The sequence below is a fragment of the Physeter macrocephalus genome, chromosome 11 (genome assembly GCF_002837175.3).
Source record: "Physeter macrocephalus isolate SW-GA chromosome 11, ASM283717v5, whole genome shotgun sequence".
Taxonomy (NCBI): domain Eukaryota; kingdom Metazoa; phylum Chordata; class Mammalia; order Artiodactyla; family Physeteridae; genus Physeter; species Physeter macrocephalus.
This window is the reverse complement of record NC_041224.1, coordinates 7,764,846-7,790,784: the sequence shown is the minus strand read 5'-3', so window position 1 is coordinate 7,790,784 and position 25,939 is coordinate 7,764,846. Positions and strand designations below refer to the sequence as shown.

Sequence of the window (25,939 nt, the reverse complement as noted above, 5' to 3'; positions counted from 1 at the left end):
AGCATCAATAATTAACTTCCTCTCCTTACTGTCATCCCCCAAGGAGGGCGCTTTTAAGGGAAGATCGTCAAAAGACAGCAGAGAGCTAGATGGTGGTGACATTACAGGGGTCCGGGACCCCCCTGGAGGAGGTGCCCCTTGAGGCCGACAAGACATTAGTCAGGTAGACCAGCTCCAGGATCACGTGATCCGTATCTGGTAAGAGCTAAAGCAGGCGTGGGAAGCGAGGAGAAGCTCATCTCGCCCGCCCGCCGCTGAAACAGCACAGAGGGCCACGGCCAAGCTGGATACGCCCAGACAGGGCCTCCGCGCTCCTTAAATCCGCCCGTCCGTTCCTACCCTCCTGCGGGAGGCTTATTCAGCTACACGTGAGGCACTTTTTAAGCGCTGGAGGTGTAGCGACAAGCAAAACAAAGCCCCTGCCCTGATGGCATTTACATTTTAGTGGGTGAGAAAAAAAAGATACATAATGCACTTACATACATATATACTATACTATATAACATACAATGTGGTTAGTATACGTGACACTCATGTGTCATAGTGTACATTATTCTGTATAATTTAATCATATTGAATATGTTTATTAAGTATTAAATAAGTATTGAATCTAAGTTTAATGCAAATATTAAATTACATCTATGTTTCATATATATGAAGTCTCAGGTAGTGATAAATGCTGGTCGGTGTAAGTGACAAGTGGAATAACCCCGCTGTAAATGCCTCCTGTATTTCACCGCGGAATGAAGCAGCTGGGGGCAAGCAGGGGGGTTACTGTCTCAGGAAGCCAGTGGGATAAGGTGACATCTGAGCAGAGACCGGAAGGAAGGAGGGGAAGGCCGTGCTGATCTGGGGGGAGAGTTCTCCAGGCGGAGGCTCCAGGGGCGGAATCTCTGAGGCGGGAACAGGCGACGTGTGCGTCCGAGGGGCCAGGAGGAGGCCCCGAGGCTGGAGCAGAGGGGAGGGGAGAGAGGGGTCAGCAGGTGAGGGCAGGGAGGCGACGGGGCCACCGTAGGCGCGGCGCGTCGTGGACCAGCGTCAGGATCCCGGCTTTTACCCTGGATGGGCTGAGATGCTTTGGAGGGTTGTCGCCCGAGGCGAGACAGGACCCGATCTACTGAAGACAGAACAACGCAGGAGCGCTCGGACTGCCGAGTAGAAAACAGACCCAGGGCCGCAAGGGGAGCGGGGAGGCCGTTTAGGAATATTTGGCGATCGTGCAGGCCAGGGATGAGACCAGGTGCTGCCAGTGGGCCAAGCGCGATGTGACAGAGAACCGACCCCTGGGTTTAGCTGTGGGGAAGCCCTGGTGACGTGGTCCAGGGCAGTTTCAGGGCGAGGTGAGGATGCAAGTCCGACTGGAGTCGTCCAGGAGAAGATGGAGAAGAGGGGGGAGTAACAGCAGTGGGGACACAGGGACAAAAGGGTTTGCTTTTAGCACGGGGAACAGCAGGGTGTTCGGATGCTATTCAGGAGAGGATCCGGTAGAGAACGGAAAGGTGACTTCACGGGCACAAAAGGAGACAGATGCTGGAGAGGTGTAAGGGGACGGGTCCTCTGTCCCACTGGAGGGGCAGAGCTTCGACGCCGTCAGAGATGGTCCGCAGTTATGGAAGAGCAGGCGGTGTAGACAGGCGGGAGCAGACGAGATGGCGGGGGGTGAGGAAGCACTCCTCTGACCGTCTCCTCTCTCAGTGGGATAGGAAGTGAGGTCGCATTCACGCAAAATCAGTAGAGGGTGAATTTGGTGATCTGGAGAAAGAGGGTTTGGAGATTTCCAGAGAGAAGAGAAATGGCGAAATAGTCTCCTAGGAGAGCGAGGGGGTGAGGGGACCACAGAATCCTCGTGGGGACACAAAGGTCCTTCTCGAGTTTGAAGTGGAACCAGTCAGGTTGGTTGCGTGTTTTTTTCCAACTACATTCAGCCCGCAGGTTCAAGTACAAAATCGGTGGAGGGCTGGATTCAACCAGAGTTAGGATTCTGCTCAGGGGAGCGGGACACAGGGAGTGAGGTCACGGGCTGTAGGGTCAGTGGGTTGTAGGTCTGAGTGGGGTCGAAGCATTGCTGGAACTGGGAGGTAGAGAGAGTAAACTGTCAAGAGAGGGGAGCGGGCTGCTCGGAGGCAGCATGACCTCATTTGCTGATGGAAGGAAGGCGTATCGGCTTCCTCTTGCTGCTCTAACAGGTCATCAAGATTTATTGGCTTGAAACAATACAGATGTATCATTTTATCATTCTGAGAGGTCAGCCTTCAGAAACGGGCCTCGCTGGGCTGCAGTCCCGCCGTGGGCAGGACTGTGCTCCTCTGTGGGGTCTCCAGGGAAGAAGCCGCTTCCCGGCCCACGGAGGTCACCCACGTTCCTTGGCTCCTGGTTACCTTCCCCCGTCTTCAAAGCCGTGTTCTCACATAGCATCGTGCTGGCGCCCTCTTTTCTTCCCTCTTCCACATTTGAGAACGCTGGTGGTTACATTAGGTCTGCCTGGGTGCTGCAGTATACTCTCTCTGTTTAAGGTCAGCTGATTAACAACCTTAATTCTGTCTGCAACCTTTATTCCCCTTTGCCATGTAATGCAACATACTCACAGATTCTAGGGATTAGAGCGTAGACATCTTTGGGTGGCAGGATCATTACCTACACAGAAGGAGAAGACAAGGTCTAGGTATGACCGTGGGAGTGAGTGGCTTAAGTGGGGTAGAGGACACAACATTGGAGGAGAGCAGGTTTGGGAGACGAGAGGCTGGGGTATTGCAAGGTATCCGAGAGAGTACTGAAGTCACCAAACATTAGAGCGGGAATAGTATTGGAGAGAACGAGAGTCAATCAGGAAATAAAAATCACCAATGAATGCAGAGTAATGACCAGGAGATGAAGCAGTTTTCATTGACAAGCTGTTGGGTGAGAGGAGGTATCGATAAAACAGATGCAGCTGAAGTTGGTGTCAAGGGAGAAGACGTTTTCCAAGCTCTGCTTCTCTAGAAGATTCTTAAAAGGTAATCAAATGACAGAGAATTTCATCAGTGCAGAATTCCTTTATTCCATGTCTCAAGGTGAGCTCTCGTACAGTATTGTTTTATATTTTTCCAGACATTTAAACATCTATTATCTCCACATATGCTCAACTGTGAGATGGCAACAGACAAGCCATGTTGTCCCTCTTTCTTAGTTTGGAAAATAAGGGATTCACTGGTAGCAAATAAGTGGAAACATTAGATCGACCGTGTGCCCATTCAGTTACTGAGCTGAGTTATTGAAGATACTGTGGAAAATACAACAAAGAATAGCATCTAGTTTCTGTTCTCCAGGAGACGAAACTGTTGGGTCAAAAATCCCCTGGAGAATCTGATGGAAGATAAGAAATTTTGCCCCTAAAAAGGCACATACACACAGAATTTTACTTATAAGTTCATGACATCCCCAGTTTCCCTGAAGTCTCAAGGGGTCCGTGTATCCCAGGATAGAACCCTCTTGTCTAAGTGCTGAGGTAAAACCATACGCAGTAGAAATGGACTTAACAACATTAGGTCACAATGGACCTAACAACATTAGGCACCAATGAATGGGACAGAAAATAGGAGTTCTGAGTCCTGAAGAATAAAGCATCACTGAACTGGGGGATAATTACGGAAAGACTGCACAGGATCTCAAAGAATTGAGATGGTTGCATGAGAAGAGGAGAGACAGAATTTCAGGCAGGAAGAGGGAGAGGAGAGAAATTGGAAATTAGCTCGGAACGTCTGGGAGACAGTCAATAGACCAGTCTGACCATCTGTGAAATGCGGGCAAAATGACTTCTAAGGAGTATTTGTGAAAGAGAAAACTCTTGGTGAAAGCAACCTCCACCCCCTCAAGCATTATTAATACGGTAGATGGATTTGGTTCAGGATGAACAGTGCATACAATTATTATTGTAATTGATTCCGTAGGGATTTCTAAATGTGTGGTAAACACTTTTGAAAGGTCTCTCTCTCTTCAAAAGAAAATGTTGAAGCAGAGAAAAGTAACTTTCTCCTATTCCAAGTGAGAAGGTTCTCATAAGATCATATAAGAGCTCCTTGAATATTACATTTTTTCCTGTGACTTTTATGTACCTTTTAAGTGTTCTTAGCTTCTTCTGAAAAAGTGATTTATGAAGACCAAACAAAAGCCCTTGTTTATACCTGGGAAAAATAAGGCTCCCTTTGCTCCAAGAGTTGGTGCAAAAGGTCCCAAGCTCATCTTCTACTTCTCTTTCCTCCAACTTTCTTTTACTTTCTACAGAATACCAGCCGCCATGTGGCAGGGAGGAAGTAAAGTGGTTAGTACACTGTGGCTACTTTAATAGCATTTAAAGAGGAGTCACATCTTTGAAGAACACAATATCAAATGAAAAACAGAGGGGTGATGATTAATAATTCTATCTAGAGCTCTGAGTTGCCGCGCTGGAATCCAGATCTGAGGTATCACAGGGGAAAATCCTGTGCAGGACTCATCAAGGGACCGAATTACACCAAAATGAGATCCAGGTTAGCAATGTGGAGACCGTGGAGAAATCCCCTAAAAGCAGATTTTTTTCTGAGCTAAATTCCCCCTGGCAGCATAGCCATCGAGAGTACTTATGAGCATCGCAGAATCATAGACTGTTAGGACTGGAAGGGATCTCAGTGTCCTCCGGTCGGTCTGACTCCATAATTGATGCTTGAGGTTCCTCTCGCGCACGGCAGCTCCTCTCTGAATAGACGTATCTGGAGACGGGCAAAGTCAGTGGTGTGCTGGTAAATGCTTAACAACTGGATCCCCAAAGAAAAAAGAAAGACTCTGGCTGGTAGCATTCGCCAATTTCCATGGCGTAAATACTCCCTCCATGGCCTGTTCGAGCTTCCAGCAAGACATCTCCTTATGTCGTATTTCCACCGTATTATATCCGTTACAAGTAAATAACCTTAGGAGCATAGGTAATAGTAAAACACAGTAAAATAATTAGAAAGTGATGAATTTGGAATATTTTTACCTTTTTATAGAAGTATAATTTAATAATGATGTTGTAGGATTCAACTTATAATAATGGCTGTATGTAATAATTTGGCCAGGCTGGCTCCATCACACCACTGACAACAGCCCTAGAAAAGGACCGAGTTCACCCTCCCTAGGAAGGCCATCAGCTGGTTCTGATCAGTGGAGACACCACCCAAGCGCTCTCTTCTTGGCCTGTTCTCTCTGCCCCACTCCCACTTCTCTGTAGTTTCTTCCAACAACAAACACAATCCACAAAAATAAACTCCAGCTGGATTAGTGACCTAAATACAAAAGTAAAATCTTAAAGAACTAGGAGATACATAGATGGATATTTTTATAAACTTGGGGCAGGATAGACTTAAGCATGATATAGAATCCAGAAACTATGGGGGGGTAAAAAAGAAGAAGAATGAGCAGACTTGATTTAACCATTTAAGACCTTTGTATAAGAAAATATTTCATTAGAAAAAAGTTCAAGGGAATTCATAGAATGGGAGAAAATATAAGTGCCGTATCTAGCAGGCTAGTAGCCATACTCAATAAAAAAGCTCTTAGAAACTAGTTAGAAAAGGTATATGCACCCCTGTGTAAATCACATCATTATTTACAATAGCCAAGATATGGAAACAACCTAAGTGCTCATAACGGATGAATGGATAAAGAAGATGTGGTGTATATATACAACAGAATACTACTCAGCCATAAGGATAACATCTTGGCATTTGTAAAAAACCTGGATGGACCTTGATGCTATTATGCTAAGTGAAATAAGTCAGACAAAGTAAGATAAATACCATATGATTTCACTCATAGGTGGAATGTAGAAGACAAACAGATAAAATAAGTGAACAAATCAAGCCAAAGAAAAACAAACAGGTCGATACAGAGAACAGAGTAGTGGTTACCACAGAGGAAGGGGTCGGGGGGTGGGATGGCAAAATAGATAAAGGGGGTCAACCATACGGTTGGAAACTGGAAACTAAAATTTTGGTGGTGAGCTCGCTGTAGGGTACACAGAAGTAGAAATGTAATGTTGTACACGTGAAACTTACATAACATTATAAACCAGTGTTACCTCAAAAAAATTATTTAATTAAAAGCTCTTAGAAATCAAAAAGAGGACAAAACATCCAATTGAAAAATGGGTCAAGGATATGAACAAGTAGAAACCACAGTAAAATGATATGATACCTTTTCACCTAACAGATTAGTAAACATTAAAGTGTTTGATAGGGCTTCCCTGGTGGCGCAGTGGTTGAGAGTCCGCCTGCCGATGCAGGGGACACGGGTTCGTGCCCCGGTCTGGGAGGATCCCGCATGCCGCGGACCGGCTGGGCCCGTGAGCCGTGGCCGCTGAGCCTGCGCGTCCGGAGCCTGTGCTCCGCAACGGGAGAGGCCACAACAGTGAGAGGCCCGCGTACCCCCAAAAAAAAAAAAAAAAGTGTTTGATAACCCCAGTGTCAGGGAAGCCGTGGGAAACAGGCATTCACACACTGTTGATAAGAGTGTAAATCAAAGCAATCAACTTCAAGAGGGAAAAACAGTAATATCTAAAATAGAAAAATAAGTTAAAACGCGTATACCCCTTGACCCAGCAGTTCTGTTATGAATTTATTTAAAATTTTTAAACTGAGGGACTTCCCTGGTGGCGCAGTGGATAAGAATCCACCTGCCAATGCAGGGGACACGGGTTTGATCCCTGGTCCGGGAAGATCCCACATGCGGTGGAGCAGCTAAACCCGTGCGCCACAACTACTGAGCCTGCGCTCTAGAGCCCGCGAGCCACAACTACTGAGCCCGCACGCCACAACTACTGAGCCTGCGCTCTAGAGCCCACGAGTCACGACTACTGAAGCCCGTGTGCCTAGAGCCCGTGCTCCGCAACAGGAGAAGCCACCGCAGTGAGAAGCCCGCGCACCGCAACAAAGAGTAGCCCCCGCTCGCCCCAACTAGAGAAAGTCCGCACGCAGCAACGAAGACCCAGTGCAGCCAAAAATGAATAAATAAATAATTTTTTTAATGAGCTAAGGTCTGTGTACAAAAACGTTTGTCACAGCATGGTTGTACCTGTGTAATATTAGATACAATAAATGTTCTCTCATAGGAGACTGGTTGGAAACCTATGGGGTGGCCACAAAATATAAGGCAGTTAAACTGTTACTTAAAGATCTTGTATGTGCAAATAAAAACGGTCTCCAAGACTATATCATTACGTGGAAAAAAGGTTCCAGGCACAGGGTTTAGAAATTATTCCACTTATGTAAATTTAAAAGGATATGTGTGTATATTTGTGTAGTCATGTCTTTTTCTGGAAAGAAATAAAGGACACGGTGAACAGGCATTACTGTTGGGTAGAGAGACTATAGAGGTTGGGAGGTGAAAGATGTTTACCTTTCATTTTCTATCTTTTGATACTTAAAAAGTACCAGGTTCGTGCATCACCTTTATTTAGAGAAGAAACTCTTTTTTTCCCCCAGAAATAAATCAGGGTGTCTTAGTTTTGGCTCTCCGGAAGCAGACACCAGGACAGAGACTTGAGTGTGAGGGTTCATTTTGGTGGTGAACTTGAGAAACATGAGTAGGGAATGGAGGAGGAGAGCTAGTAGGAAAGGGAAGGCTGTCAATCAAGAGTGTCTGTCAATCAGGTTACCACTGAGAGCAAAGGAACGCTGAGATCCAGTGAAAGACTCAAAACACAGTTAACCCTCCAACGGGTGCGTGTCCATTAGCTCCTGTGGGTCACTGATTGAAGTCTGCTCTGGGGTGTTCATTCCATGGCTCACACACAGACAGAGCAAGCTCTGGTGGCCCTGGGAAGCCTCAGGCTAAGAGTCAGGACAGCCTGCCTGGCAGTGGTAGGTGGAGGGATGTAGGTGAGGCAGTGGCCACATCTGCTACAGACACCACAGCCGTCGTACCAGATTCTAATAAATCAATGATATGTGCATATTTGCTGACTTAGGAATCAAGTCTAGGAATGTCCCTCCTGATATATACTAACCTACCTGGGCCCTGAGCAACAATATATATAGGAAGACAGGTTTTATTACAGAATTGTTTTCAATTTTTTAAATTGAAATATAATTGATTTACAGTGTTGTGTTAATTTCTGCTGTACAGAAAAGTGATTCAGTAATATATATATATATATATATATATACACACATATATATATACACACACATTCTTTTTCATCTTCTTTCCCATGATGGTTTATCACAGGATATTGACTATAGTCCCCTGTGCTCTACAGGAGGACCTTGTTGTTGATCCATCCTGTATATACCAGTTTGCATCTGCTCATCCCAAACTCCCAGTCCTTCCCTCCCCCACCCCACCTTGGCGACCACAAGTCTGTTTCTATGTCTGTGAGTCTGTTTCTGTTTCATAGATAGGTTCATTTGTGTCATATTTTAGATTCCATATGTAAGTGATATCATATGGTATTTGTCTTTCTCTTTCTGACTTACTTTGCTTAGTGATAATAATCTCTAGGTCCATCCATGTTGCTGCAAATGGCACTGTTTCATTCCTTTTTATGCCTGAGTAATATTCCATTGTATATCTGTACCACATCTTCTTTATCCATTCGTCTGTTGATGGGCATTTAGGTGGCTTCCATGTCCTGGCTATTGTAAGTAGAGCTGCAGTGATCACTGGGGTGCATGGATCTTTTCGAATTCTGGTTTTCTCAGGGTATATGCCCAGGAGTGGGATTGCTGGGTCATATGGTAATTCTATTTTTAGTTTTCTGAGGAGCCTCCATCCTGTTCTCCATAGTGGCTGCACCAACTTACATTCCCACCAACAGTGCAGGAGGGTTCCCTTTTCTCCACACCCTCTCCAGCATTTGTTATTTGTAGACAGAATTGTTTTTAATACAGTGGAACCAAACCAAAAAATCCAACACAAATGTGAACCAGTAGGTGATGAATCGAACACATCGTGGTGTATCCTATGTAAGAAGCCAAGAGAAAGAGTAAGGTGTATCTTGTTAACTTTCATGACAAAAATCTCTGAGACACATTACACTGTATAACGATGTCTGTAGCAGGGTGTCATTTTTGTAAAGGAAAAAACAAAACAAGCAGGTGAAAACACACACAAACTCCCAGTCCGATATATGTGCACTTATGTGTACACAGAAAAAGATCAGGAAAGATAAGCAAGTTGCAGGAGTAAATGCAATGTAAAGTATATGTTGTTGTATGTTTGAATGTCTTATTATATGCTTTAATTTACTGTAAAACCCACATTGTATTGAAAGGGGGGCTAGAAATCATATATATTTCATAGATTACTGCAGAGACTAGCTGAGGTGATACATGTAAAATGTCTAGCACAGAGAACCACATGCAGTCAATCTTCAATAAATGATTGGTATCAAAGGAGACAGCTTTTCCAGCCTGAAGAGCCCTTGGGTGTAAAGTGAGTCGGACGTTCTTCATCTCCTCCCACACCTCTTGACTGGTCCATCATTTGCGAGCCTCCTACCAGCCAGGCGTGGGGGATTATTTAGGGAAGAGGACCAAGTCCCACCCTCGTGAACTCACATTCTGCCAGGCAGGCAATAATCAAATAAATGTGCAACAGGCCACGAGGTATCAATGCTCTGGAGGAAGATGATGCAGGGGGGTGGGGGGCGAGTCGTGGGCAGGGTTGCTTTTGTTTACAGATGGTCTCTTATAAAGTGGTGTTTGAGACTTTGAAGAAGAGGAGAATATTTGAGGTATCAGCTCTCCGAAAATAGGGAAGAGTGAGTGCAAAGGCCCTGAGGTAGGTGTGCTTGGCCAGTCTGAGGAAGAGCCAGGAGGCTGATGCAGCTGGAGCAGAGGGTACGGGGTGGGGGGGGTCCCACAGGCAGCAGGCTCTGGAGCGTGTGGGTCTGGGCAGGCTCACGGCAAGGCAGGGGGTTCGCCGAATGAGATGTGAGGTGATTGCAGGGGGCGGGGGTGGTTAAGCGGCCTGGATGTCTTAACATCACTGTGGTTGCAGTGCAGACAGTGGATGGGGAGAGGGGCAGGTGGGCAAGGGAGATAAAGGTCCTCCTTTACGGGTGGGAGAAAGAAGACCCTGGGTATGACCATGGCAGTGAGTGCGGGGAAGGAGTGGAGGGGGTCACGTGAAAAAGAGTTGAAAGGTGAAAGCAGCAGAACCTGGTAATTCATTAGATGTGAATTATGAAGGAGAACTAAAAAAAAAAAAAAAAAAAAAAAAAGCCAAGAGTGAGGCTGAGGTGACACTGAGACTGCTGAAAGTAACAGCTATGAGTAAGTCTTGAGGGAGAGGGCTCCCAGGAGCCCTTGCGCAATCAGAGTCTCCAGCCTCCTGCCCAGCCAGATCCCCTTCTACCTAACACACACTTGGATTCTCCAGCTGCACCAAGCTACTGAGTTATCCAAAATGCCTTTGCCCTACTTGGCTGCCTAGGAACTCCTCTTCATCCTTCAAAACCCAGCTCAGGCATCACCACCTCTGGGTGGCTTAACGCTACAGCTCAAATGAATCGTTTGCTCTTCTGCATCACTCCGGGCCTCGTGCACGGTCTAGTGCACAGCTTCCCAACCAATGTGAAGTCACACATCGGGTATGCAAATAGATCACAGGCGTGCCCTTGGGCCTTGAGGTGTCCGGTTGGGCCTAGAGTAGCTGGAGCTCCTGGCCAGTCACCTCCAGCTGCCAACAGCACATCCGTTGACCCTCGAGGACCGCACAAATGTTTCCATTTTCTGTACCTGCGACGCTCCGGGGGGGAAGATGGATGCACTAAGGATGCTAAACTGGAACCTTTAGTCTCCGTTTCAACTGAGGCCACAAGCAATAGGTAACACATTCCAAAATGAGCTGCAAGATTTGCCAGGAATGCTTATGAAGACCAGTTTTCTACTTTCAGCCCACCACCCACCTCCAGACTATACAGGGTGACACAGAGGCCGAAGAAAGAACTGCAGTTCACAGGAGAGAATTTTGGGGGAGAAAGCTAAGCGGTGGGTCCCACCCAGAAGAATGGGGTGACGCCCTCAAAACAGTACACAGGGGCTTTGAGGAAGTATTTGGAGGCTTAACCTATGACCCCGAAGCTGGCGGGACACAGTGGGCCGGACGGCCGTGCCAGGGGCAGGGGCGGGCGACAGTTTCCTGAGCAACGAAGTGGGAAGCTTCTGACGATCACACTTGCCTGGCCATGTAAATCGCTGAAATGAGCTGGTGTTCTGAGATTTAACGGACTGGGGCGTTTCTCACGTCTAAATGTGGTCGGGAAGGCCACGGGCCCCTGATTCCCCCGCGAAAGCTCGAAGGGGAGGCCGCAGGCAGGATGCACCGCCCCGCTCGTCGCCCGCCGTGGTCCCGGCTCGCCCGTGCTCGCAGCTGCGCCTCTGACCGCGCCCGCCCCGTCTGCACCCGCTCCTGACCGCGCCCGCCCCGTCTGCACCCGCTCCTTGACCGCGCCCGCCAACCTATGACCCCGAAGCTGGCGGGACACAGTGGGCCGGAGCCTGGCTGAGTCTGGAGGGAGAGCCTGGTGGCGCAGCCACCCTGACGGCTGTGCCAGGGGCAGGGGCGGGCGACAGTTTCCTGAGCAACGAAGTGGGAAGCTTCTGACGATCACACTTGCCTGGCCATGTAAATCGCTGAAATGAGCTGGTGTTCTGAGATTTAACGGACTGGGGCGTTTCTCACGTCTAAATGTGGTCGGGAAGGCCACGGGCCCCTGATTCCCCCGCGAAAGCTCGAAGGGGAGGCCGCAGGCAGGATGCACCGCCCCGCTCGTCGCCCGCCGTGGTCCCGGCTCGCCCGTGCTCGCAGCTGCGCCTCTGACCGCGCCCGCCCCGTCTGCACCCGCTCCTTGACCGCGCCCGCCCCGTCTGCACCCGCTCCTGACCGCGCCCGCCCCGTCTGCACCCGCTCCTTGACCGCGCCCGCCCCGTCTGCACCCGCTCCTTGACCGCGCCCGCCCCGTCTGCACCCGCTCCTTGACCGCGCCCGCCCCGTCTGCACCCGCTCCTTGACCGCGCCCGCCCCGTCTGCACCCGCTCCTTGAGGGCCGGGGCCGCACTCACACCTGGTGGCTCCTAGGACTCGGGGCACACCGTGGAGCTTGGGGCACGGACCCGAATGCCATCCCGTGGCGCTTCATCTCTGTTTCTTTCTCCCCAGTTTTCTCAGTTGGAGCCCCTCGCCCGTGTGCCTGGAGGGAGTTGCAGGTGCATGTGAGGAGGGAGCGGCCACCCACACGGCCCCGGCGCAGCTCGGCGGGGGCCCCAGGTGAGTGCGGCGGGGCTGACCGCCAACACCAGCTCCCTTCACCCCAGCGGCATCCCTCCCACCTCCCTGCTCGAAATGGTTTCTTCCAGTCTCTCCCCCAGCGGACACCCCGCTTCCCCAGCACCTTATGGAGCGTCCCCTCTTTCTTACCTGCGCGAGTTACATTTGCCATCCCTTCTTCTCCATCTTCGTTCGCTGAGAGTTCCACACACGTGGTGACACAGGCGTCCCTGCATCTACGTCACTACGTCTGCGAGACAGGCGTCACTTTGTCTACGTCACCACACCTGTGCTACAGGCATCACGGCGGAAAGGGGATGCAGGAGCTGCCACCCGGCTTCCTCTGAACCACTGCCACGTGCGTCGTCCCCTTGTCGCTCCAGACTCTGGGGACAGCCGAGCTCCGGGACCAGTCAGCCTCCAAGGTGGGACTCGGTTTAGCCACGGGGCAACAGCTAAATCATTTCGCTGAATACCTGAAACTCACGCGACATTGTAAATCAACTTCAATAAAAGCAAAAGTTAAAATAAATGATGGGGACAGAGTTAGGCGGTGAGAAAGATTGTCTGATGCCAAAAAGCAGCTGAGCTGAACTGGAAAGAAGGCGCCCCTGAGGAGCTCGGTCAGAAAACGTGGCAGGCAGTCTTCGGGCTTGGGTTGTCTGTCTGCAGCCGTGACACGTGGTCATGCCCGCCTGCACCATTATTTGGAGGCTCAGGCGAGACTAACAACGTCTCATAAAGCGTGCTGCACATTGATGAGACTCTGGAAGAAAGAACAGAATTTTACTGTTCAGTCTGGCAGAAATCACTGAAGCAGCCGTAACTGAAAACCACGCGCCTGATTCTCTGAGCTATGCACACGAAGCGCTCTCAAGTCCATAGGCTTTGGTAACCGGGCGATTACTTGCAGTATGTGAACGGAACGATTTCCTCTTGGCCAGAGAATACACGAGGAGAGGAGATCACCCGCCTTGTGGAGTATTTGCTGTGTCCCCCTCTGTGGACGGGCCCACCGCTATCCCTTCACTTCCTCTATCGAATACAAACCCTGTCACACGCCTTGCCAACCACTCCTCACCTGTGGCATCGTTCCTGGGAGGCGGGCGGAGGATGGCGCGGCCGGTGGCGGGACCACAGGAGAGGCAGGAACCTCCAGCCCACGGTCTCCGCCTCCCAGTTCGGGGATCCAGGCCAGGCGGTACAGGGGCTCTGCCTGTGGCCCTCTCCCCCCTCGGAGGGAGGACAGGCGCGGAGTTGAGAAACCGAGGGCTACGGGCGCTCCCCTTAGCTCCTGCCCAGGGGCAGGGCAGGCACGGGGGGCCCTCCTGCCAGGGACTCCCAGTCCCCCCAGGACTGCAGCCTTCTCCTTCGTCAGGCCTCGCGTGGTCTCTGCTTTCCCCGACAGGAGAAGACCTCGGCACCGTGGCCTCAGGGCCACGCAGAAGATGCCTGCCCTTCCAGATCCTTCAGTGGGGGGCAAAGGCTTTCATTCCTCCAGCAGAGACGGGGCTGCAGTGCGAACCAGAGCTTCCTGACCTCTGTGCCAGTTGTCAGTGTATCGGCAAACTGGCCCCCTCAGGGGTCGGGCACCTCGGCAGGACCTGGAGCCTCCCTCCTCGTCCCTCTCCGCGGTCCCTGAGGTGGTACAGGTATTACCGTTCCCTGTGACAGCCATGACATGCAGACAGCCTAAATGGCAGCAGACCGTCCTAGGGAGGAGATTCTGGTGAGGATGGGCCCCGGTTCCGCCAGAGGCATCTCCGCCCCTCAGCTTTTTAGCCAGAGCATCACTGCCCGCTGGCTGGCGGGGCGGCCGGGTGCAGGCCTGGGGGCTCTGCTCCATGCCCGGCGCGCCGGGCGGACCTGAGCCCTGTGGGCCCCACTGAGCTTTAGAAGTGGCAAGTTCCCCCATCGTTCTAACCACTCCAGAATCCTCCCTGGCCGCTTTTCTTTTTCTGCACCTTCACCTTCACCCAAGGGTAGAGTTGGCCTCAGCCAGCATCAGGCCCTCGCCCTTCTCTGGCCCTGTGCTGGGAGCTCAGAAGCAGGTGTGGGGAGCCCGTGGCTGTGGGGCACGGCCTCCCGTTAGCACGCCGCAGCAAGACTCCAGAACTGACAACCACGCTCGGCTTTGGGGGGTTTACAAAACACATCCCGCCCCCCAAAATTGCAGGGATATTTTAAAATTCAAATGGGTTATATTTTCTAAGCAAGAGCTACATCGCTTTCCCCAAAGCAGTTTTCAGACATTTCAAAAACGTTAGCTGGTGAGTCAGAAATCTCCTTCTACTCTTTCTGTTTTCTCTCGCTCTGAAAATACATATGTATGTGCACAGAAGCACACGTCACGCTTGGAGGCGTATCTTCTAGGATGTAAGTAACAAAGGAAAGAGCGTGGTGCTTGGAAGAGACGGGTCTGTGCTCTGCATCCCGGCACAGCGTTTAGCACGTTGTTACGTACCGAGCGTCTGTTGCCTGCACGTGCCCCCTCGTCTTCCCCTGTGCTCGCTGACCTGACCCGCGAGGCCGCTGGGCGGACTTCCCGCGCTCGCGCCACGTGCTTGGAGAGTTCCCAAGGCCGGCAAGTCAAATGTTGCGGCCAGGTCATCGCCTGTGTCCAGCAAAACGAGTTCGTATCCATTTAGGCCTGTTTTACTGCCCTTTGTAACAACTATTGCCAAGGAGAAACGAGCAGGTTTGGGTACCACAAGGCAAAATAATATTTGAAATTTTAACATATGCTTATTTCTGAATATTGTCAGCGCCCTGTTGTGATTTGGGGACTTGTGTGTTAGTCTTCGATCCTTCTCGCACAGAGTCCCGGAGGACCGGCTGCCCTGGCCTCGGCCTCGGGGTGCGCGGTCTCACTCCCCGTGCACAGAGGCGGCGTCCTTTGCACACGGCGAGGCTGAGCGGAGGCTCCGAGCCCGTGTGGCCTGAGACATTCCATCGCAGAGGCTCTCCTAGCAACATGGCGACGCCAGCACACCCAACAATGACCTTTTGTCGTTAGCTCTGTGAAGCCGGTGGCGTGAGTCTCACCAGAAAATTCAAAGGATATTTTGCAAGCGAAGAGCGATTTCCAGCTGAAGCTTTGAATCGGTTGCTTCTCCTCCTATCTGCAAATATCAAACTGGACCGGCACCAGATTGTCGCTTCAAGAGCAGGACGTACCCAAAGAGGTGAGTCTGGACCGTCCCAGTCCTGGCTCTGGTTAGGGAACCACCTGTGTACCACCGGCAAGTCACTTAACTCTCCAGATCTCACTGCCCTCGTCTCCGCGCATGAGCAACTGCTTCTTGACCGTGCAGGGTACTCGCTAACCGTCCAGGTTCCTGGGCTGACACCCGTTCTCCTGCTGCATCAGAATCTCTGGGGCCGAGCTCCACAAACGTGACTTTCAACCAAAGGCAAATAGATGACGTTGCTGCACAGTTGTAAAAGTGCTTTTAGCTCACTAGCTTCCTAATCTGTTTACTTGGCATAAAGAGGGCCAGGGCACGCTTCGAATTGGCCTGCTGTGTGTATGGTGGGGAGCATGTTTCTTCTCTAATAGATTTTGTAAAGGACTAAACCAACCCGTTTTCTTTGCCGTCTCTCATTGGCTATCCTCTATAACAGACTATAAATCGTGCACCCCTATCAGGAAAACACTTTTGAGCATGTGTTTCCAATATTGGCGCTTAAAAAATATTGAATATTAATATCTGTATTTATTTATATACTATATTGTGCTTTAGTAGGAACATATTATGAATATGTTCCTAATATTTTTTTTAAAAGGTTTTAAAGGGAAAAAGTTGAAATAAGATTTAAGATTTTGATTAGTGACAATTTTGGTTTAGTACTCTGTGATACAGCGAGATCAAAACCAATTTGTAAACAGCAAAGATTTACTGTATAGCACAGGGAACTATATTCATTATCTTGTAATAAATTATAATGGAAAAGAACAGAAAGAGAAGAATATAGATACACACACACATATATATATGTATGTATAACCGGATCACTTGGCTGTACACCTGAAACCAGCACAATATTGTAAATCAACTTCAGTAAAACAAACAAGAAACAAATTTCTGATGCTGGTTTTGAATTCGCTATCTTTTTTTTACTTAGTTATAATAAATGAAAACGTGCTTCACAAAGATACGTAGATTTAAGTGGAAGAAGTGCCGTTTTTTTCTGCACTTACTAAATTATGATACTGATTTTTAAATTCCCTCCACTAATTATCCCAAGGTTTCTTAAGGGCTAGTAAATTTCCATTTTTTCTGAATGTCAAATTGACGTTGTTGAAAATTAGAAAGTGTGGCACTTTTTTACGTTTCTAACAAACATATTTAAAACGTGATAGAATTCTTCATTTGGAAAAACTGGGGGCAGGTTCGAAAATGCTGTTTCCAGAATTTTTCTGTTTGCAGATATAAGTTTTTACATTGTTTGTGACAGTAAAAGCCATGTAAATCAGAAACATTCTCAAACATCCGGTTTCAAAATGCTCCTTCCGTAGCATGAATTTCCTTCAAAAGTTATTCCTTCCTCACTCATTTTAACATCATTTTCGCAAATGGACAGATTAAGCATATTTACTTTTTGGAAATGTCTGCCAGACTGTATGTCAACCCCTTATAACCACACCCTAAAAAAGCCAGCATATTTGGAACATTTGTATTTGTAAAAGAATAATGACCATTTCAAATTTAATCACGTTTTTAAGCGCCTTGCCATCAGATAACTTACAGCCATCCGAGGGCACAAGAGATTTTCATGGTCATTCCCCTATTTCTTTTTTTTACGACATCCGGTAGCATTGGGGGGATCTCTGGTTCAGTGTTTTTGCTGCGGTGACATCCTTGTGACTGATGCTGTCAATGAACGTCATGGGAGGGACGGGGTCTGGGTGTTTTCCTCGGTGTCCTTTCTTTTTTTCAATTCTGCCCAAGCTGCCACTCCATGGGTGGTTATACTTATATGGATACCACCCCACTTCCACTTCTTTTTTTTTTCTTTCTATCTTTATCTTCTTCTTCCAATTTTGTTGAGATATACTTGACGTACAGCACTGTGTAAGTTTCAGGTGTACGGCATCATCACGTGGCTTACATACATCATGAAAGGATAATCGCAATAAGTTTAGTAAACATCTGTCATCTCCTATAGATAAAAAATCAAAGAAATAGAAAAAAATTTTTTTTTCCTTGTGATGAGAGAACTTGTGTTAGGATTGACTCTCTTAACAAGTTTCATATATAACACACAGCAGTGTTGATTCTACTTATCATGCTGTACATTGCATCCCTAGAACTTATTTATCTTATAACTGGGAGTTTGTACTTTTTGACCACCTTCATCTAATTAACGAAGCCATACTTTGATGAGCATGTATCTTTGTCTGGTACGTCTTTTCTTCAGCAGCCCATATGAAAGCATTTCTGCAGGTATTTCATTATTGAAACAATCCAGCCGCTCAATTGTGGAGTCGTGTTAGAAGGCTCTCAACTTGCATTCTTCCGGCAATCAGCCCACAGTTGGTAATTTTTTCTAACACTTTGCTTGTGTCTTCTAAAGGGTTTTCTAACTAAAGAGAGCGTTTTCATTTTTCATTATTGCTTTATGTAAATTATTTCTCTGCTGCAGTTTCTCTAACGGTGTATTTGCTATTAGATAAGAAATCTCAAAAGTAGCTTCTAAATATTATAAAAATTTAGTAAATTATTTAAAAATCCTGGATGGAGAATCACACAACCATACACTTCAAACAAAACAAGCGGCTTAGTTTTTTATATTCTGGAATTTTAATTTTAAATTGCTTGCTAACCATGATAACTTTGTTCTGTCATCTTCTGCTAGAGCAAAGGAACGCTATACACTTAGGTCAGTGTTCACTGTTAACAATAATAGATGTAAAAAGCTATATTTCAAATAGACTTTTTGTAAGAACTTTTGAATTTGAGGGAATTTTAGATTTACAGAAGAATTGCTAAGATAGAACGAAGAATTCCCATATACCCTTCATTGCAGCTTCCTTTAATGTGGACGTCTGATATAACCATAGTAAATCCATCAAAACTAAAAAATTAACACTAATAAAGTATTATTAACTATAGACTTCATTTGAATTTCTCCAGTTCTTCCATTATTGCCCTTTTTTTCTGTTCCAGGATACCACGTCACCAAAAGAGTCAGCAGCCAATGCCGTGTAATAATTTTGTGAAGATTTGTTTAGTTAAAACTAGATGATATCATTTGGCATATTCCAATGCACCGAGAAGAGCTCCCTGCAAGTGTTACAAGATGCTGAAAGCAGGGGTGGCTTTGTCCCTTTCTTTCCTGCTGTGGAATTAGGACTCTGTTTTCCACTGGACCGGAAATAAGGTTGGTCTAGCTTGTGGGCCGAATAAGGGGCCAGTCTTCGTATGTTTATTAAATGTTGGGGAGACTTTACTTCTTCCTTACCTTTCCTTTTGAAAGACAAAAATTTGTATCTGTAAAAATTCTCAAATGTCGGGACTTCCCTGATGGTCCAGTGGTTAAGAATCCGCCTTCCAATGCAGGGGATGCGGGTTTGATCCCTGGTCAGGGAACTAAGATCCCACATGCTGCGGGGCAACTAAGCCCGCACTCTAGTGCCCGGGTGCCACAACTAAGACCTGATGCAGCCAAACAAAACAAACAAACAAAAATTCTCAAATGTCCTTTCTATAGCAAACGCCCCTGCTATACAGAGAGGTCCAGGGTCTTTTGTACCCCCTGGAGCACCCACAGTCCCATCTTGGGGAACACTCTGCTCTATATTATATTCATGCTCCTTTGGTGGTCCAGAGAATCAGCCCTAGACTCCTGCGCATATTAACAAGGGCTAAACTAGGAACACTGGACAATTTCAGTGTCTTGTTCTGACATGTGCCTGAATTATGGTCTCTCATAAACAGTTATTGAGTAACCTATTAAGGCAGTGAGTACACCCAAATAAATTTCTCCAGGAAGCACCTCTTAGACCATCGCTCAACAAATTGTGAAAACTTCTGGTACTTCTGGCAGGGTGGTGTGGGGAAAACCTTTGGGGGGTGAGGGCCGATAGCCCGGGGGCACCGTGTCAGTCACACCACAGACTCGTGTGACTGGAAACTGAATGCTCGATAGCTGTGTCATTCACTTATTGAAGGAACAGATAATGTTGTGGATACCGTTCTGTGCTGCCTGATCCCCCTTCAAGGAGGAGCGACTTCTCCCCCAGCTGCTGGGGATGTGCTAGAAGGCCCTTACCATCGACCCCCTTTGGGGATTGCCTCAGCTGAAGAAAACTGCCTCACCCCAGGCCCACCTCCTCCCAGGACCAGCCAGCATCCAGTGCCCGATCCATGGGGCATGCAGGCCTGGCCCCTCGTCCCATCTTGGAGCAGCTCTGAGGGGCCATCCAGCTTCTGACTCCCCAGGGGTTGGCTTTGCTGGGAATCCATCGCAGACCAACTTCTCCCTCCATCCAATCCTGCTTCTCCCCCCCGCCCTCCACAGGAGCAACTCCCTAACAGATGTTCTGCTCACAAGTCCCAGCTCAGAGAACCTGCTTCCCAGAAAAGCCACCTGCCACACAGGGAAGTCAAAGAAGCCAAAACAGTGTGCAGAGGAAAATAAGCACACCTGTGCTTGCGGATGCATCCAGAGATGGTTCTGAGTGTGTGAATGTGTACGTATGAAAAAAAAATACACGTTTTGGGACTTCCCTGGTGGCGCAGTGGTTAAGACTCCGCACTCCCAATGCAGGAGGCCCAGGTTTGATCCCTGGTCGGGGAACTAGATCCCACAGGCATGCCGCAACTGAGAGTTCGCGTGCCACAACTAAGGAGCCCGCGTGCTGCAACTAAGGAGCCTGCATGCCACCACTGAGGAGCCCGCCTGCCGCAACCAAGACCCAGTGCAACCAAATAAATATTTTTTTAAAATGTGTGTATGTATATATGTGTTGGCCATTTTCTTAGAAAAACTGTAGCATCTTATGCTTTTTTATTTATATCATATTTTAAAATCTTAAAATTTATTTTTACACAGTGATACATAAAGTTTTAAAATCACTGCCTACTGTGCCATTGTAGGGACACACCATGTAATAGCCACCATTGGAGTGCCGACTGTTTGCTGGGCACTCTTGCACCCTCTTTGTATTTATTCAACACATATTCATGGAGAGCCTGCTAGGTACCAGGCGCTGTTCTAGGTGCTATGAATACTAGCAGCTATTATCTCAGGCTTCACTTCAGCCTTAAAAATTGGCTACTGTGATTATCCCGATCTTACAGAGGAGAAAACTAAAGTTTAAGTAACTTGCCCAAGGTCACAGGATTAGTAAGTAGTGGCACCAGAATCCATAACCAGGCAGCTGGTCTCCAGTGCTTCTGCTTTTCACCCCTCCACTAGCACCCTCCCCAAGCCCCCTCTTGATGGGCAGTCAGACTACATGCAGCTGGCGGCTGCTATAAACAACGCTGCAGTGAACATCTTTTCCCATGTGTCTTTGGGTGCCGTTTCCCCACTTGTAAAAAGCACTGAGAAAAGGAGACAGGTGAGCTCATTATCTTACCGGATATCTGTTAGCAGTCCCAGGTCATTACCCAGGTCATTTTAAAAGGTGCCTTTCTCCAAAATTAGGGATTTGAGGAATCAAAAAATACTACGTTCCATTCTTAATATGAAAATCTTGGGTTAAGCCTTTGAAATACTTCCATGCAGGCCCTGCGTGTTGGATGCATATTTGCAGATAGGGTAATACCTGGATTACCATCGCCAGCATCCCTGGTGGGAAGTGGAATGTTTTTATTAAAATTTCTCTTGTTTGCGTTTCAGAAGAAAAATGAAAGCGGATCCACAAGCCAGGTCTGGTTTTAATCAGAGCATAATCTTTATGAGACAACGCAAGGCTGAGAATTTTTTAATCTGATATTTTGAAAGAAAAATCCGTGTTCCAAAATGATACAAACCAATCAGCCTTAGAAGAACGATGGAAAAAAGAAATCTCTTGCATAAAAGAGAAGCAGGAAATTCCAGAGAAGTTTCACAGGGAGGAGGGGAAAACCCAAGGTCTGTATCGCTATTTATGGGCTTATTTCTTCGTACAGGGTAATAATCTGGTTTTGTTGAACAACCAAAATTCAGTTTAGAGGGAATCACAGCATTCTCTCTCCCTGAAGTGAGAACATAACTGAACATATTACAAACCCACTCTTGTGTCCCATGATCCATTGGCCCTTTGGATAAATATTTCGTCCTCTTCGGGGACTCTTCCCATTGTGGTCATAGATCCATCTCATATTAGATGATTTAATACCTTAGTAATTTGGAGCGTCTCTGTAGACATTGCTGAAATTTTTATATTTTCATGTACATTCCACTGATTGGGGGCAAAAGTCCTGACTGGCAGGACTTCAGGGTGAGTTGTTGAAATTTATAATCATTTTCATATAATGCTCGGCTAGAGTGGGGATAGTAAAATCGCCGTCTTCCAATAAGCTGCAAAACTATTAATGGATTTCTAGGTCATGTTGTTCAAGGTTAACACTCAGTGGAATATATTTTCCATTAAATATGAAAGTGCTCCAAGTACGTTTTATACCAGGTGTGTTAACTTTACTGTTTCCTGGAGTGTCTATAATTTCAAAATTAATCAAGTCTTCTTTTATGTGCTTTTGCATGAAGTCTGGCTTTCTTTTGAACAGTCATAATGACTCAAAGATGGAGACTAAAAATTGGCAAGAAAAAGCCAATAAAAGCATAAAGTCCAGAGTTTCAGAGAAATGAGATTTACCAAATGATATACAGTATAGTTCCCTCGACCAGAGCTTTCAATGTTATATTTATTCCAAAGTGCCTCATTTGGTGTTTATTTTTGCCAGTTTCATAGCAGGAATCGGATCACGAAGGTTCAATGAGCAAGTCATACACCATTTTAAAATTCATCCTTGGAGCATAGGCGTGTCTCTTCTCTTATTCCATTGTCTTATCTCTTTCCAAAGCAAGACATTTAAATTTTTATGTGACTAAAATCGTCACGTGTCAGAATACCGTAGGACTTAAAACTCCAAATGCTTTGGCTTATACATTTCAATTTCCTAACTCCACTGCAAAAAGAAAAAGAACACTGGATAAATTAAAATAGCTGATGTTTTCCTATCATTAGTCTCCATTTATTCCTCTTTGCCTACATTATGCGTGTTTACTCGGATAAATACAATTGCCTTTTCTTCGGTTGCTTAAATCTCTTTGTCTACGAAAAGTAGGAAGAGCTCATCCATTATTTAAGTTACTATTTCTATAACTGAATTAATACATACATCTACCCGAGCAAAGAGGTTGACAGAGTGAAGGTCCGCACAGAGGTTCCGCTTGAAGTCCCACTTGATCTCTGTGTGGATACGTAATAGTGAAAGCACGTTGCCAGAAATACCAGGTTTTAGTGCTATGGTGATGGCGTAAACGATACTGTAAGAGGAAGAAACCCTCAAATATTTTCAACATTTAAAAGGATGTTCTCCTAGTTTAAAAGATGCCTCTCTTACTCTCTTAATTCTCCAGGGCACAGAGCAGGAAGTCAGAGCTGTTACATTCTGCTTTGCTGAGTGTAGGTCAGGCTGATGTATATCGATTGCCCTGGAGTTTTCAGTATAAAAACTTGGGAGTTTGAACTTTCCTTCAAGTTATCAGTCCAACCTCACTCTGCCACTGCTTGGGTTCCCCCAACTTCAGTTTCCTGGCTGTGACCCCCAGGATTTACACTGGCCCCAGTGGCCGCCTCTGTGAAGGGAGGACGTGAAGTGGAAGAGGATTTCAGGGCAGCCCCGGACAGGAAGTCAGGGGAAAAACGTGAAGTCAGGGGAAAAGTAGGGTCAGGCACTTGCCCCACAGGCCTCCACAGCTGAACCTGCATTCGTGTATTTGTTTCATAGATGAATTGACATACTTTAAGAGAAGATGTATTCTCTTCTGAAATAGTGCCTTGTACATTGCAGCTCATGGAGGATAGCCCGGACAGGAAGTCAGGGGAAAAACGTGAAGTTTGTGGGCAAGTAGGGTCAGGCACTTGCCCCACAGGCCTCCACAGCTGAACCTGCATTCGTGTATTTGTTTCATAGATGAATTGACATACTTTAAGAGAAGATGTATTCTCTTCTGAAATAGTGCCTTGTACATTGCAGCTCATGGAGGATAGCCCTCTGTAATGGTAAAGTGAAAGCACACACACACCTGAGCTGTTGGCAACGTGTATTTTTAAAACAAATACATGGTAGGGGGAATGTGGGAAAGAGAGAACAAAAGAACTGATCAGTAGTTCTGATCAGACAAAAAGATTAGTGAATTTGAAGACTTAGCAATAGAAAGTAAATACAGTGAAACATGGAGAGAAAGACTGGGAACAATAAACTATCTGTGCACTCTGGGACAGCTTCAAGTGGTCTAATATATGTGTACTTGGAGGGCCTAGTCTCGGCAAACTAGGCATTGAAGGGAATTCTACTTGATAAAGGTTATCAGAGGAAAATGTATAGCTAGCCTCCTATGTATGGTGAAGGACCGAACACCTTGCCCTGATGATTAGAAACAAGGCAACGATGTTTTCTCACCACCTGTATTCAGTATCGTACTGGAGGTTCTAACCAGATCCATCGATAAGGCAAGAAAAAGAAAGAAAAGCCATCTTAATTGGAAAAGAAGTAAAACCTTTTTTACACATTGATGACATTATCATCTATATAGAAAATCTTATAGAATCTGCAGAAAAAAGCCAAAAGAACCAATAAGTGGCTTTAGAAAGGTTGCAGGATGTAAAATCAATATACAAAGATCCGTTATTTCCAAATACTACTAATGAACAGTTCGCTATTGACATTTTTTAAAATTCCATTTACAATAGCATTAAAAAGTGTTATATTCCTAGGGATAAATCTGGCAAAACATGATTAAGGTCTGCACATTTAAAACTATAAAACACTGCTGAGAGAAATGAAAGACCTAAATAAATGGAGTGATTTACCAGTTTCATGGGTCAGATAACTCAATATACCGAATATGTCAAATTTCCCCCAAATTAATCTGTAGAAAAAAATGCATTCCCAATCAGAATCCTTTTTGTGTAAACTGACAAGCTGATTCTGAAATTCATTTGGAAATATAAAGAACCTAGGGAAATCAAAACAACTTTGAAAAATAGGAGGAAAGCTTTCATACTACGTTACTTTGATATTTATTATAAAACTACGGTAATTAAGATACTGTGGTATTGGCATCAAGACAGATAAATAGATCAATGGAACAGAATAGAGTAATTAAAATAGTATGATATTGGTGTCAAGACAGACAATAAGATCAATAGAAAAAAATGGAGAGTCCAGAAATAGACTCACATCGATAAGGTCAATTTTTTTTTTTTTTTTTTTTTTTTACCTAATCCTTGGGTTTAAAGTTCAGGGCTGCAGGTAGGGGGCAGAGTGGCAAGGCTGGTACAAATGGTAACAGTGGCAAGGAACCCAGCTGGCATTGGCAGGAGCCTGTGCCGGGGTGTTGCAATGCCTATGTCTTGCTCTCCTGGCTCTCTCTTTCTGGTTTTCTTTCTTTTGGTAGGTGTCCTGTGGGATACACCGGGGACAGGTGTCAGCAGTTCGCAATGGTCAACTTCTCCAGTATGTCTCTTTCTTCTATTTCTTTCCTTCCCTGGTAACTGACAGTTCTTCCCCCACCCTACCCCCCACCCCGTGGGAAGGATGGGGCCTTGCTTAGAGAGATTGGGGTGTGTCGGGAAACGCGGGGTGCTGTCCTAGGCTCCTCTCAGTCCTCATCAGAAGCCTGTGTGTGTTACTGAACCAAACTTGGGTCCCCTACGCCACACACGCAGCAAAGCTAACCTACTAAACCGGGTGGAGGTGAAAGAAAGAACAGCGCTAGTTGTAAGGTATCAAGCAAAGAATACAAGGGGCTCATGGGAAGGGTTTTTTAAGACTGTGGGAGGGTGGGGTCACGAGGTGCGTGATCAGCTCATGCTCAGTCCTCTGATTGGTTGATGGTGAGGTAACAGGGTGATGTTTCAGGAATCTCAATCATCAACCTTCTGGTTCCAATCAGACTATAGGGTTGGGGGTGGTCATCATGTAGTTAACTTTTTCTTTTGGTAGGTGTCCTGTGGGATACACCGGAGACAGGTGTCAGCAGTTCTCAATGGTCAACTTCTCTAGTATGTCTCTTTACACAGGTGTAAAGATAATTCAGAAGAAAATACAATGTTTTCAACTAACGCAGATGAAACAGTTGGATATTCTTATGCAAAAAATGATTCCAGTCCAATCCTGGCACTTGTACGAAAAGTAAGTCAAAATAGATTGGAGATCTTAGCTGTAAAAACTAAAATTACAAAATTTCTAGAAGAAAACATAGGAGAAAATCTTTGTGGCCTCAGGTTAGGCAAAGATTTTTTTACATTCAACGGCAAAAGAATAATACACACACATACAAAATTGATAAATTGGACTGCCTCAAAATTAAGAAATGTTGTTCAAAGGGCACTGTTAAAAAATGAAAAGAGGGCTTCCCTGGTGGCGCAGCGGTTGCGCGTCCGCCTGCCGATGCAGGGGTACCGGGTTCGCGTCCCGGTCTGGGAGGATCCCACATGCCGCGGAGCGGCTGGGCC

General features: G+C 46.5%; 1 protein-coding gene and 1 long non-coding RNA gene across 3 annotated transcripts in view; one reads left to right on the top strand and one right to left on the bottom strand.

Annotated features, from left to right (window-relative positions):
* Positions 1–10,000: 10,000 nt before the first annotated feature.
* LOC129392501 (translation initiation factor IF-2-like) lies at positions 10,001–12,755 on the bottom strand. Its single transcript, XM_055087689.1, has 3 exons — positions 12,749–12,755; positions 11,454–12,051; positions 10,001–11,061 (listed from the first exon to the last, which is right to left on the bottom strand). The coding sequence occupies exons 1-3, from the start codon at positions 12,753–12,755 to the stop codon at positions 11,016–11,018; spliced, it is 651 nt and encodes a 216-aa protein (XP_054943664.1). The 3' UTR covers positions 10,001–11,015.
* A 915-nt stretch (positions 12,756–13,670) lies between these two features.
* The window catches only part of LOC102985498 (uncharacterized), a 69,356-nt gene continuing 57,087 nt past the window's right edge, over positions 13,671–25,939 (top strand). Inside the window, exons 1-6 of one of the 2 annotated variants that reach the window (XR_008618477.1) lie at positions 13,671–13,990; positions 15,081–15,446; positions 17,683–17,801; positions 18,432–18,645; positions 21,112–21,345; positions 25,505–25,616. This is a non-coding gene — a long non-coding RNA (uncharacterized lncRNA). Of the gene's footprint in view, positions 15,447–17,682; positions 17,802–18,431; positions 18,646–21,111; positions 21,346–25,504; positions 25,617–25,939 lie in introns of both variants that reach the window. The other variant, XR_008618476.1, reaches the window with a different exon arrangement.